This window comes from Chlamydotis macqueenii, chromosome 8 (genome assembly GCF_036417535.1).
Source record: "Chlamydotis macqueenii isolate bChlMac1 chromosome 8, bChlMac1.mat, whole genome shotgun sequence".
Taxonomy (NCBI): domain Eukaryota; kingdom Metazoa; phylum Chordata; class Aves; order Otidiformes; family Otididae; genus Chlamydotis; species Chlamydotis macqueenii.
In genome coordinates, this window is record NC_141563.1 from 29,335,808 (window position 1) to 29,350,487 (window position 14,680).

At 41.9% G+C, this 14,680-nt stretch overlaps 1 protein-coding gene across 1 annotated transcript in view; it reads right to left on the reverse strand.

The window, feature by feature from the left end:
- TRABD2B (TraB domain containing 2B) overlaps positions 1-14,680 on the reverse strand; it is a 291,275-nt gene that overhangs the window by 42,057 nt on the left and 234,538 nt on the right. Inside the window, exon 5 of the mRNA XM_086754014.1 lies at positions 6,169-6,259. Coding sequence (XP_086610140.1) covers positions 6,169-6,259 — 91 coding nt within the window. The remainder of the gene's footprint in view (positions 1-6,168; positions 6,260-14,680) is intronic.

A 14,680-nucleotide genomic window follows, 5' to 3' on the forward strand; every position in this document is an offset into this window, starting at 1 on the left:
CTTTCACAGACATTTTTGTAGCAAGTTGCTAAATTAATTCTTTCAGAAGGCGTTTGGTGTTTAAAGGTGGCCTGAAGAACACACAGACACACTGGCCCTGAGAAAAGTATTGCTCAGGAAGTGACAGGATAATTAAGTTTCTATGGCTGAGAACTTGTGAGTTGACTTTGCTTCTCTTCCTCGTCTTGGAACTTTTCTTCAATTTCTTTCCCCTTAAGATTTCCTTTGACTCAGATGTTAGACCTGGTGGCTGACTGGTAATTATAGATACAAAGACAACTAAATTGCAAAGGAGGGTACTTTAAAGGCATGTGGGAATCTCTTAAAAATGTAATGTGCATATTTTCATGACTAAATATTTTAAGCATTAAGTAGTTCTATTCTCCAATGTTAGGTGAGGCAATAAATTTGCCAATGCATGCAGATAAACAGCATTTAATCCCTATACACCTCTTACTAAAAATTATGCTGTCAGAGAAACTCCTCTAAATAATAGGTTTGCTTTTCTTCTGTGGTAAGGAAGCAAGTGAAGGGAGTAGGATCTTCAAGCTCAGATCAAGTGAAAGATCCAAAGGTTTGCAATAGGATTAAGAACTGCAGCATCCCAATGGGGAGATTATTCCACTCACAGAAAAAAAAAGAAAAAAAAAGTGTACATTTTTCCCCGGTCTCAGAAGGGATGAGATCCAGAATGGGCTAACATCTCCCCAGCTCTTCTTTTTTTTCTCAGTTAACTCAGTTGTTCCCAATGAAAGCGTTACAGCTCATATTTTTTTTTTAACTTCTCTCTTTTCTAAATAAAATTTTACCTATTTCACTACAACTTTAACATTCTCACAAACACATCCTGAGCATTAACATTAATAGCTAAGGAAGGTGAAGTAACCCTGTCAGGCTGGCACCAGAAAACTGAAGTTGCTTTGGGCATCCCAAGCAACTTGGCAACTGCTGGGAGACTCCTGAGGGCTCTGATGGTATCTGTAAGTTTCTGGGATGTAATCTATTGAATTGGCACTTTTACCAATTTGAGGCTGTGGTGAATGTTATGCCAAACATTTTCCTATCTCTGCACATCAACTCTTGAAGGTTACGGATCCTGATGGAGTGAAATGGCTGCATCACTGTGCTGATTGGGTGTGCTTTCATCCTACAGGGAACAAGAAAGCATTCACAGTGGAGAAAAGAAACTTCCACTACGAGACAAAGCTGAGCAGGGGAGCCAGAGTCACGCCTGTAGGATCCTACAGGAAAAGGTGATGGAGCAAGCTCTTTGCTTCAGAAAGAAGGAAAGGAATAAGCTACAACAGCAAAGACATGTTGCTTCGACTGGGCCAGGAGGTTCAAACATAAGGAGGAAGGGTAATTAATTTCTACAGCAGAGCTCTGACAGTTTACAATAAACTCACAGACGGGCAGAAATAAAAGCTTGTCCTGAACTCTCCCGTTCTGAAAAAAGGTAGCATTGAGGATAATATCTGAAAGAGCAGTCTGATGGAAACGAGCACTGCTGCGTGTTTTTCTGGCCAAGGAAATGGTGTGCGGTACACCACGGCTTGGCGCGTGGCAGAAGGTCAGAGCCAATTCTCAGAACACAGTAACAATAGAGTCATCATGGACACAGGTGCTTCCGGGATTGATCTCGCAATTTGGCTGTTTTCAATTAAATCTGAAGCAGCTGTGGCCCTTTATCTGCTCAAGTCACTGGAATCCATCTGAGGGGAAACTTTCTCCCATCTCCTCCTCTCTCCCCACCCCAAGCGTGCAACTCTGCTTTCTGAAGACAGAGGAGCAGGGACTGCCAATTGGCAGAAGCTCCATCAAAAAAAAAGTTGCCTTTCTTATCTCAGGGCAAAGCAATGAGATACTGATTCAGCCATGCGTTTTCCATTGCCTTTATATGGGGACAAGAAGGACAGCCAACAAAATAAGAAGCAAATATGAATGCTGTTTAAGGTTGTCAGGCAAACAGATTTGGGACACTTTCCCTCAGGCAACAAAATAAACAAATGAAGCCAACATGAGGATAAGTTCTTGAGCGTTTATGGCATTGTTCTGCATGCTGAGTGCAAGAAGGTTTCTTTTCCAGAAAGGGATTGAGCTTTAAAGAAGTTATTGTCAATGGTCAGCTGGTGGGATTCTAGAAGAGGCTCAGGAAGGTCAGCACTGGGCTACCAGGTCGATCAACAGGAGCTAGAGGATTTCAGAAATCCAGTCAGTGAAAGCTCCCAAATAGCTCCACACCACTGAAATGTACTTTATATGAACTTCTCTTTGCTAGTTCACTGATTCTGGAGTCACCAAACTCCTCCCTGTCTTGGCTATTTCTTCTGGCCTGCTAATGTCTCACTTTAGTTTTCCCCAGTACCTTAAGAAAGGAAGAGTTTTGCTCAAATTTATTCTTGTCACTAGACAACAGTAATGTGAGAGTCTAGGTGTTAATTTTGGTCGGCTTAAAGAGGAGCCATTTCACAACCCATTCTTAGCAGTTTGGACAGAAGGATCCAACAATCTTCTGGCTTTACCCAGCCTGTACGTAACTGAAAGCATAAACAGCTTTGGTCTTTGTGCTATTTCACTCTTCTCAAGGCTCTTCTGATAAACAGGAACAGTACTAGTTGTTTTCTAAAAAGGTATTATCTTGTCCTTTCTGAAAGTGAAATGGATGGCAGAGCTGAAATGTCATACCAGACCTATTTATAATACCACTGCTTCATTATTACTGAACAATAAAGTTCAAATTACTAATAATTTCAACCATAATAATAATTATACTATTCTAGGAATAGAGATATTAAAGAAAAAAAGTATTTGCTTTTTTTTGCAAGGCAGCATTGGCAGCAAGTAGGATGAAGCACAAGCGTTTTGCTAAAGTTACATTCATCGTTTTAAATAACGGGGTGTCTGACTTAACCTAAGAAAGTCTGTCCTGCAAATTACTGTCAAGAAGTCATTGATATTCAGCCAAAACCACCCTCAGGTTCAATATGATATAACTCCAGACATTCCTGTATGCCAGCTCAGATTGTTCCTCTTGGTCCTTCTGGGCACAATCCATCCACAATAATCCTTTTTTAAATTCTCTTGGCCAAAACATAAGCATGCAGCTGCTTCAGTTTTTTCCAACCCTTGCATTTTTTCCATGTGCTGTCCACCCCCACCAATCTCTACATTAGAGTCCAGCTGATCTTCCCTGCACACTATCCAATTTTTCAACTGTTAGTGCCAGAATGCAATGCAGTGGGCTTGACTCCCTTATACAATTTATTTGGAAGTAAAGCAGATATGTCACTTTTGGGTTTCAGCAGAGGAGAGAAACACTTATTTCATGTATGGCTCCAGAATAATCAAGACAAAAACACCTGCATCTCTATAATGCATAAAACAAATTCTGCTTGCTAGCAGCTCAAAATTTGTTGAGCTTCTACTTGTTTATTCTATGTATACATGTGGTTAATATAGCCACTACCCCGAAATAGTTCCTCTTCTGGACCTAACTGGTTTCAAATGTTTTCATATCATCTTTTAAAAAGGAAAGAGCAGAGCAAAAAAAATAGAAGGGCAGATAAAAATGCAAGGTTCCTTAAGACACTCAGTTACAACACACAACCTCAATGTCACAACAATTAACTGGCCATGCTTTCTGAATATGCCGTCAACTTCTGCCATAACCATGTTAGATTGACAGTCTTTGGCAGCTCACTGAGAAATCCTAAAATACAAGTTACTCTAAAAAAAAAAAAAAAAAAAAAAAAAAAAAAAAGAGACAAAATGGTTTGCAGCAGCCTCCTCGTTTCTAAGAGGGAGCCCCAAGCACTTCTGATGGCTACAGCCCCAGCTGTAGGACAATGAAAACAGTGTCCCTGCTGTGCAAGTCTAGGAGGCTTTTTTTTTTTTTTTTCCTAAAGGCAGCAAGATATTTCCTGTGAATGTATTTAAACTTTCCATATATACTATATAGGCTATATAAACTTTCTATAATCTCCTGTTTCTGCACCCTGAACAATGCAATTTAATGGCAGCTCTGGATTTTTTTACCATGCCATTTCTTTTTCTTTCCGTAGTCTCATCTAAGACTGGCTTATCTGCCTGGATCATCAGACCACAGAAGCACACACATCAGCAGAGCATCAAATCTTTATGGAATACAAACATATGCTCCCTCTCAACTTAATCCAGTACTCGTGCACATCAGGATATCCCTTAATAAAGTTTTGTATGTTCAATGTTCAGGACAGACACCACTGGAACTAGGGTACTAGTCCAGACAAAGGGACCAACCTGCTCAACACTGTGGTCTGGAGCTGTGAAGAGAAGCTACCAAGCGCAGGATAATTCAACTGAGGTCATATGTGTTGCTCTAGGCAGCAGTTCAGGTCCACTTGCTTTCAAGTACATTTCCCCTAGGAACTGACAATTTTACGGAAGTTGTCACGAAGAAGAGACGTTGCTGTCAAGGTAGGGGAATGCATACACAGAGGTGCCCCATATTGCAAATAAGTCAACATTAAGCAGTGGCTTTCTTTCAAGTTTCCCGCCCCACCATGTTATTTCAAGTCTGTGATGACATGTACAGACATATCCCGAGCCCATAAGGAGGAGAAACTATTCTTGGGCATCTCACACACTACTTTTTCTTTCTTCTCAAGGGTTTGCAAACAGCCAATAAATTAAGTGTTTCACAATTTCCAGTTGAAATACTTTTCAAGGGAAGATGATACTTTCAACTAAATGAAAATTGCTGAGGAAAGTGCCTGCTTCCCCGAGATGAAAGTTTCTTTATCAGAAACCTAGGAATGGTGTATCTTAGCTGTTTTGATATTGTTTGCTTGTTTTTTCTGTTCTGCTGTATTTTTAGACACAGACATTTTTGTTGATCTTAGCCAAAATTTCCAGCTCAAGGCAGTTACAGTGTTTACTGCTCTTCCCTGTGCCATGTTGATTTTTCTCCCTCTGCCAAAGTGCTTCTTAAACCTCCTCTGAATATACGCTCTTCCTTATGTTTGATAGCTTTTTCTTCCTTTTTCCCCCATTTTTATTTAGACTGTGCTTTTACTGCTCAACATATTCCAAGAAGCATATAGGATAAATGCTCTGTCAAAGACACTGATGTACAGTTGAGCCATATTATGTTCTATATGTATCACTGCAGATATTTCACAAACAAGGTTAGATCAGCCAGATTTTCGAGCTATATTAAACACAGCTTTTTCAGACATGGTCTACTAGCCCTGAGATTAATCCTCCATATTGAAACTTGAATTTGGACCATGTCATGTCTGCTCAGCAGGGACAAGAGCATGCTGCTAACACTTTCTCCTAATGAGGATAACAATCCTATGACAGACCCAATCTCAGCCAATTTTTATCTGCAGAATACAGGGAAAAGGCTAACTTTGCAAAGCTAGATGGTCTCTCACCATCCCTCCCAGTTTTATTTTCTATTATATCATTAGACCTCAAGCAGAAAGAGACCTCATCTAAATGGCCAGGAAAGACAAAAGTCTAGGGGAGGAAGGAAGTCTGTTTCACCGCTTCAGGACAATTTTGTACCCTATTTTAGCTTATATGAATGAATATCACCCAGAGCCTGGTAATCAATCCTTCTCGCCTGCTTCACTTGATCAGATGGATGGAGAAACTCAGGGAATACCCAATCACTTTTTACCTACCCAATACACTTTCCAAGGTGCATCTACCTACATTAAATCTCGTCCTTCAGCCAAAACTGAAATCCCACCCGAAGAGCAGCAGCTTGACTGAGAGGCCTGAAAAATGAAGTTGGTGGCAGTTTACTGCTCTGCAACGGAGAAGTAACTAAAACCCAGAGAGCAAAAGACAAAGGAGCTATGGGAGAAAGTGATCAGAACAAGATGTTTCTTGAAATCAGAAAGAAACTGTGGCATTTCTGATCTGGTACAATTAAGCAGCTGTGATATGAATAATGTCCCCTAGTGAAAAAAGCTGCCTCTGAGGCTCCATGTGTTTCCAAACTCACACTATGGATGCTTTACAATGCATTTTCTGTCTAGAACTTGGGTGGGAAAGGTAGGTACCTCACCTCCTCACCCACCTCCTATAATAATGCAATAATCTTCCTTAGTCACAGAAAAAGGGAGAGAAAATGGAAACAGAGAGAAAGTGATTAATAATCTGTGGGCAGCTCCTTACTTTCCAATTGGTTGTCCAGGAGGGGTGTGCTCCACTTCAAATCCTGCTTGTCTCAGAACATCAATCACAGTGTTGTTACCCAGGAAGTGACCTAAAATACAGGTAGAAAATAGCACTGTCAATCAAACGGCTTCTCTCACTTGAGTTCCTCCTGTTGGAACAACAGGTTTAGGAGGCAAGGTTTCCAGAAGCTAGAACAGCTCTGAAAGCAAGATAGATACATTAGGCAATTTGCTGGAATTCAGGCTCAAGTATTCACCACGTAGCCCACTGCAGCCTTTGGCAATGGCCAGGGGAAGAGACAGTGTACAGACTAATATGGCATTCTTCCACCTTATTTACCCCTCCCTCCCCTCACTGAGTGGATAAAAGGAAACCTAGATGAACTGCTAGTCTAGTCTTCCACTGTGGCCATTCTTTGTGCATGCATGGACTAAATGAACTAACATGCATGTCAGAATGACTCTGCAGTGGCAAAAAGAATATTACTAGGGCTTTGACTCATGAATTGGAACAATTTACAACCCTACATGTCCACCCTGCTGATCATCGTTCATGGACATCTGCTTATGAGAAACCTCTGGACCTGCTGTACTGCAGGCTCAGTGCTCATCTACCTAAACCGGCAGTGATTCGGGGATTGCTTTACCAACTGCTCAGCCACCTGCACAGCAGGATTGGGAGGAGGTGGGATGGTAACTTTATCTCTCCCCCAATGTGAAGATTTAGTCCTGTAAATCAGGGCTCTTCGCTAAAAGTGTAAAGGTCGCATTCCTATTCACAGAAGTAACAAAGAGCCCAGTAAGTATTGTAGCATGTACAGGCCTTGAAAGAGTTTACTTAAAGGAGTCCTATACACTTGAGGTCTGAACCAAATCCCACTGGAGTCAATGGGAGCCCTCAAAGGGCTTTGGGCACAGACTCAATAAGGCAATGTAATCCCTCCAAAGCTTTCAACTTATTGTCAGAGTCTGACATTGTTTTCGGGATGGGTTAGAGGTATAACATAAGGAGGCAAGAATTCCACTAACAGGTTTATTAAAATCCACATAGCCCAGTAACCTGTCTCCAGATGTGTCCCATGGTGAATACTAAAGGTATATAAAAATATACGTGAATAACACCAGGAAAGGATGAAATGATCCTCCCCCATTATCTCCATTAGCTTCCAGCTCTGCATAGCTGGGTGGCCTCCATTCACACCCAGGTCATCACCTCTCACAGCCAGCTCTGAATAGACCAATTTGCCACAAACATGCTCAAACCTCTGCCTCCGTGCACTTTTTGACCCGTCACATCTTGCAGCAGGGAGTTCCACCACGTGCCGTGTGTGGAAATGCGCTCCTCTGGTTTGCTGCTGCTTGGAGAGCGTGTGTTTGCCTTAAACACAGTGTAAATGCTTGCAGGAGATGTCTGTAACTGCCCAGCTCTATAGCAGAGCCAAATGCTCTGCACAGAAAAACCAACACAGGCAGGACATGCCCGAGTCTCTCCATGCATGCCACCGTACAAGGAGCTGGTGTAACTCTCAGCAGAGTCATCCCTAGAACACTTCCCTCGTACTGCTGTGAATAGCGACCCAGGTCGCTACGAATTTGAGAGTAATTCAGACCCCAGTACGCGCTAGGCCTGCGTCTCTCTGCTTACACTGCCAATAAGGGTGCTAATTCGCATCAGTTGTGGGAATGATGTAGTCGTATGGCTTTTAGTGCAACTAGCAAGCACTAGTAAGAGCTTTTAGCCAAAAGACATTTCTTTAAATGATTAAATGTACATTTGCAGAGCCCTAGTGTGTTCCAGGATTCCTCCGCTTCCTTTTAAGAAAACTCAAAATTTGATTTTCCCCTGACTATGTTACTTATAACAAAAGCCAAAGGAGCAGAGAGCAGTCCCAAAAATGTGTTACACACCCTCAGAGACTCAAGAAATGAGACATTTGTGAGTGATTAACTGGATTTGATCATATCCTGTTTTTTTTTTTATGCAGTGGCCAAGGCAAACAAAGATCCCCATTCTGTCACTGGCAAAGTGACCTTGAGGAACCAAAGTCAACAGTGTCAAAGTCAGAGATGTTTCTGAGTCTGTGATACAACACTACTTTCCCTGAACCGAAGTCTACAATACCAAGAGATTTCTTAATGTAAACAATTATCCTGAATCCAGAAAGCCTTTGACATCACAACAGTATAAAAATAATAATCAAATTTTAACCACTTTAAACCCAGGAAAAAAAAATGTAACTATGCAACAGCTCTGATTCCTAATCTACAAAATGTCAGGACCGTCAACTCCTCAGCAAAGCCCACCAGTCCCTTCAAGTGATGGATGAAGACCAAAAGGTGACCAAAGGACCTCTTGGACCTCTCATTCCTGCTCTCTGTATGGAGACCATGATGAAAGCTGCTAGCTTGTTGCACTGGTGATCTGCTGTGCAGGATGGCAGAAGAACGTAAGTGCGGCGAGATGACTGTTTCCATTTGGTAAGTCACTCTGAGCCATTCAGTCCTCTGCCATACTCTTTCTCTTGGGAACTGTCCTCCAGCTATTCAGGAGTTTATGTTAGATTTGAACTGGCATTATAGGCAAGAGGTGGTTCCCGCCAAGCTAAATGCCACTGGTGTGGAGAATGAATATCCCCAGGGCCTCTTCTGAAACCAGGGTCTGAATTTCAGTATCACAAATCTCCTTACCCTCTGCTCCAAGGCTTATTTCTTTAATTTTGTCTTTCCTAACATGAAGGAATACCAGCTTCCATAAAAAAAAAAACCCAAAACAAACAAACAACCAAAAAACCCCATCACCCAACTCCAAATCCCTGAATAAATGAAAATCTTCATTAAAAACTTGAATGCAAACCTAAGTTATTCCATTTTAGGTCCACGATTCAACACATAGTAAAATATTTTCATTGCTGCAGTCCAAGCAAGAGAAAACAAAACAAAACAATCAAAACCAAAGAGCAACTTCAAGTTGACCCCCAAATAATTCTCCTGAAGCTTTAACAACTGCTAGGAAATAGCACGAACAGGTCTTTGCAAAGCTATACCTTTGGACTCTGCTGAAATTTTTCCTGTTGGCATTATCCCACATACCTCTGGGTAAATCACCACCTGAGTCACCACCAGCTTCCTCTGTTAATACATCTTTTCCACCTGATTGCAAGATTTTTATACCGAGCAGCTCTGACTTCTGCTTCTCTTAACCTCTCTGCTCAGTCAGAATTCAGATATTGTAATTGTTTTTGCATACATCTTTTTATTTTACATCATATTAAGGCTGCCATTGTCAACCCGTTATGCACAGTACAAGCAACTTGAAGTCATGCTCTGCCTCCATGATGGAAAAACTAAAAGTACGCATGCTCAAACCAGCAGCCTTCCCACCCAGCAGACATCTTCCCAATAGGGGTCCATGGTATCCCATGGCATAGAGCTCCACAGTATACGTGGAAGAGGAAGGCTTGAGGAAAAGGGTGGTACTTGGGAGGTCCAGTGCAGGTGGGTAGAGTGAAACATGGAAACACTCTTGTGTCACTGCTGTACTTCCAGGGTTAAAGAATTCCTAGAGGAAGTGTCTTGGCTTGCCTCCCTGCTCCTAAGTCCATCACAATTATCCTTCCCAGTTTTAAAATCCAGGAAAATTTTCTATATATGAAATTTCTTGCATAAAACGACTCTCCTTGGTCACATACAACTTGAGACAAGCATTCACTTGTGAGATACTGACAACAATGTAATACTTTTGATAGCTTATGGCATGTAACAAAAACCAATTTAACCAGTGTATTAGAGACAATTAAGCTCAGTCTGGATTAGATCAGAAATAACATCAAATCCCTGCCTCTGGTGGCTCATATGTGCAAATAGAATATATAATAATTGCCATATTTTTTATAACATCAGTAGATATCATTTTTATTTGTATGTATACATATAAGTGAACTTTGTATTTATATACGTGTATATATATAATGTGTGTGCATATATATATGCTTCTGCTAAAAACTTAAAAATTTCCCTGTTGGCCTGGAAATTTTCATTCCAAAAGGAAAAAAAAAAATCCAATAAAGTATAACTTTTTAAAAGCTAGTGCATCTAGAAACATATCAGACAGATTAGAGAGACAGAGGAATGCTCTTGCTTCTCTGTCACAATTCCCTCTTCAGTCTAAACCCCAATAAACTCCTCCTGCAGTATTAACCAAATTTACCTTGACAGCTGATGAAAACTGGATCGAAGAGGTCAGAACAGCAACTGCCTTGGGAAATCCATGCAAGTGTGGGAAGAGAAGAGAAAGCAGAGATAAAAGATTTTCTAGATAGAGACTTGAACTGAAAATTTGTAAATGGGCATGGAGATATGCAGTACAGCCTCTCCTAACAGTTTAAGTTTAAAAAAAAAAAAAAAAAATCATCAGGAAAGGTGTAGATGCAGCCCTTCCACCCTCTAAGGATAAGGAGATGCTCATGGGATTTTCTTGCAGACAAGACCCCTTGCTAAACACAGAGTCACTTCCCAGTTTGAAAACAAACGCAGTGGAGTGGCCCGTGTGGCTCACTGCGCTTGGGGGCGTGGGGCTCTTCATTAAACTTGATGAGGCCAAGATTATTCTCCTTTCACTCATATCTTGTTTTTTCAAGACAGAGGATCTGGAGACACTAAAGGAACACGTTATACAGCAGGGTTGCTAACATTAATCAAACATCTTCCACCTCAGTCTTTTTTTCTGTTTTGTTTTTAATTAAGAGCTATGCTTTAGACTACACAAAGCAGATGCAAGTAATGCATTTCCTTATCTCCCCAAGGTTTCATTTTTCACTGGAAGAAAGAAAGAATAAACCACTTTGGGTTTTTACTAAAAGGTGAAAAATACATGGTTTCCTCAAAGCGTGCACATGCACACTGCTGAAAAAAAAAAGAGCATTTTCTTCTTTTCTTAGTGGAGAGGCAGAGAGAAATACGCTTCTTAGCCAACTCTAAGTCACAACCAGATATTTTCGAATTGACCACAGAAACTAAAGCTCCCCTTGAAAATTTCAGACATTTTGGTGACCCCACCAATAGCATACCTAAGCATAAGGTTGCATCCCTCAAAAGTTAAATGAACTTAGGTGTTCCTACATAGAAAAATACAACCTTGTTTTGATGACAGAAACAGAAAAAAACGTTTTTAAGCAAATGCTACATATTTTATCTAAGTCTAGAGATCTACAAATTACTTTGTCTCTTGGTTTCACAATTCTTTGTTCCGCAGCTTAGAAGGATAAAGGGGTACAAAGGAGCAGGAGATAATTCCCTCACAAAGGACCTCCATTGCCAGCGCCTTTGAAGTTGTGCTAAAAAAGCCTTGCTAGCCCATTAGCTGACACACAGCAGAAACCTGAACTGTTTCCATGCACACTACAAGCAGAGCTATTTTCTGCACAATTAGTCATAAAAAGGGCCAATGTAAACTGTGTCGGGAGGTCTCAATTCTTTACATTCTCCACACAGTGAATCAGATGTTATGTATAACGTTTTGTTGCCATTTAGACCTCGGGCTGCATTGCAATCAGGAGGCAGCAGGCTCTATTCCTCCTTCTCCCTTGACACCGGTTTTCAAGCCTCTTGGCACCACCGGAGTGTTTATGGCAGTCAGCCTTCACAAGAACTGGTGTGGGCAAAAATGCAAATGCTGAAAGCTGCATGTTCACATTTGGGGCAAATATTTACTGGTTCCTTTGCTTGCTGCCTCCAGAAGTATGCCTCCATTTCTCTTATTCTGAGAACGGTTAAACTGAGTATTTTGGAAGCTGAACGATGAATGTGTCAATAAGAGGCTGTAGTAAGCAGCTACAGTAAACAGTTCAGGCAATGAATTTTAACTGAATTTGCTAATTTCTCCATTATAGCATTTGACTCTTACCCAATGGTCTCTGGGTAACAGCACAAATTTATTGGAGGAACCACATGACATCTCACATTACCATTTCCTGCCATGGCAGATGTCCCAGACTTATGATGGGGAACCAGATTTGTTGATAACCTCTCCAAATTTTTCAATCCCTTCCACTCCTCCTCCAGCATTATAGCTCCTTTTATCCCTGCACCCCACCATTCTTTGCTATTGAATATAATCCTTTAAAAATTGGAAGCTCTTTCACCCTTCCTCATAACGACTCGGATTTAGACTGCTATTGCTGCCAGAGGATTGCTCCTCTTTATTCCCAAACCACTTATTTTCCCGAAATCTCACTCTAGTGGTAGGGATTGCCTTGACTCAGTATCTTGAGTCCACCTTGACAAGGAGCACATATAGGATTTGTGCACAGATCTTGCTTTTGCAAGTTGGATCTTGATATATCAAAGTTTCCTGCAGCCTGAGAAACTTTCTAATGTGAAATGTCTTATCAGAGTATAAAGAATGACCCCAGGTAATGGATTAGGTGGGTGATATGCAACGTTTAGTGATAAGTATGATGTTAGGACTGTCTGAAAATTTTTATTTTAGATTTTACTGATAACATGAACAAAATCAATGTTTGTGGGGATCCAGCAAGGGAATTTTCTGGGAAGAGCTGGAAGGACCTCAGTGTTCCCCATTTCCCCCAGTTAGCATGAAACAGTGTGAGCCATACGCCATGCCAGCAGATGAGAGTTGCAGTGTATGTATCAGCAGCATCCCAAATGCATCCCTGCCCACATCTCAGACAGACCAGATATAACCAAAGCTTTCTGGAGCCCAGTATTTAGGTTCAAATCAGGAGCTGCGGATGAGCTTTCTGAAGAGAAAGAAACTTCCAAAGATACAGCACAGAACTCAGTGCCCCGTGGCAACTTCTGGGCAGTAACAACGCCCAAAACCCATGGACAATAGATGCTATGAGAGAGGATCTCATAGGTGAGCAAACACCACAGAAACTCAGCAGCCTCAGAGACCACCCCCACCAGGTCTGTTGATGCTACTCTTGCATGTAGGGTATGTCCTTGCCAAGGAGGAGAGCGCTTGGTGCTCAAAGCCAGGAACTCTGCACCCCACCTTTTGGAAAAGTCTGTCACCGCAGGTTGCTGGCTTTTGCTCTGCTGCAGGACATGATTTTACACTTGGAAATTTCAGCATTATGCCAAAAGCTGAGGAGGAGAGCTGGGGATGCAGGGAATGAGCTTTCTTCCTCCCTTGTTTTGGCAGGAGCATCTGAGCCTAAAGCATGCCTTAAAAAATACTTTGTACGAGCCACGTGCAATGGTCTTGTAAAGCAGGCTTTCATCATAGCCTCCTTACATCATGCCATCCCTTCTCCAAGGCAGATGGAGAAATCATTTTCCCTCTCCTGTTTGATGTTGTTATTCTCCACACTTGTGAGGAACTGACTCATAGCCCGTTTTGGACAGTCACGGGAAGCAAAGCAATAAAACATAAAAGGCCAAAATGTGCAGTACTTTGGACATCCAGCAATCCCCTCATGGATCTCCTTCATTCTTTCCTTGCATGTAATCACCTCTCTCCCCTCTCACCCACAGGCACAGACAGAATATGCTCTACAGAAAGGCCACACTGTAGCTGGGGGGAGATTGGAGCAGTGAGGGGCCAAAAGTTGAGGGGGTTATTCCAGATCAATGCCAGGGTAATGGAACACAGATCTGTGTTTCCCTGGGGTGTCTTTGAGAACTGCAATGCAATACCATACTCGGAGCGTCTCAGTGTGAAGGACAGGCAGACTCCCCCAGCCTTCTTCCATTTTCTTGCTGGCTCTCGGTATAATAAGCCCCTCTTATGTCTCTCACCTTCTGCTCTTCCTCTCTGCTTAGCCCCTCCAAGCATCCCCCCTGTTGATGGCATGGAGCTAGTCTGGAGGCACTCAAACGTCACACGCTGGAAATCCTTTCCTGGAAGTGGCCTGGAGTGCAATGGACAGAGCTCAAGATGCGACTGAGCTTACCAGTTTGGGACTGGTGCCATGCTGGCACAGCTCTTTGCTTTCAGACCCAATACAGTGCCATCACATGGGCTCAGCCACTCAGTTCTGTGCTGTCTTTGAAGTCTCTGCACATCTTTCCTAGCAGACTTGCCCTAAATATATGACAACGAAAACTATATATATTTTTTTTTTTTTAACAAAAACCTAAATTTTATTGGAGTCTAAACCAGCTGTTTCATTTAGGTTAAGAAAAACAACACAAGGGAGAACTGAAGTGAGGTCACCTCCCAAGCATCTTCTCTGGCCTCTGTGTCAGACCACAGCAACAACTGAGCTGTGTCAGACTAACACAACCACAAGATCATAGCTGCTTCAGACATTTCAAAATGAAGTGACTAGTCTAAGCTGGTCAGTCTCATGGAGAGGACAGGCACCTCCCCAGAGCAATTAATTCCAACATCTCAAAAACCAGGTTGGGAAGAAGCTAAACCCTTTTTGCAATTCTCTCTCCATTGACCATGTGAGTGTAAGCAGCTCCTTTAGCCTCAGCATCTATCAGACATAGCACGATGGCCCACCAAACTACCCTACTACTGCCCAGAACCTCTGGAACAT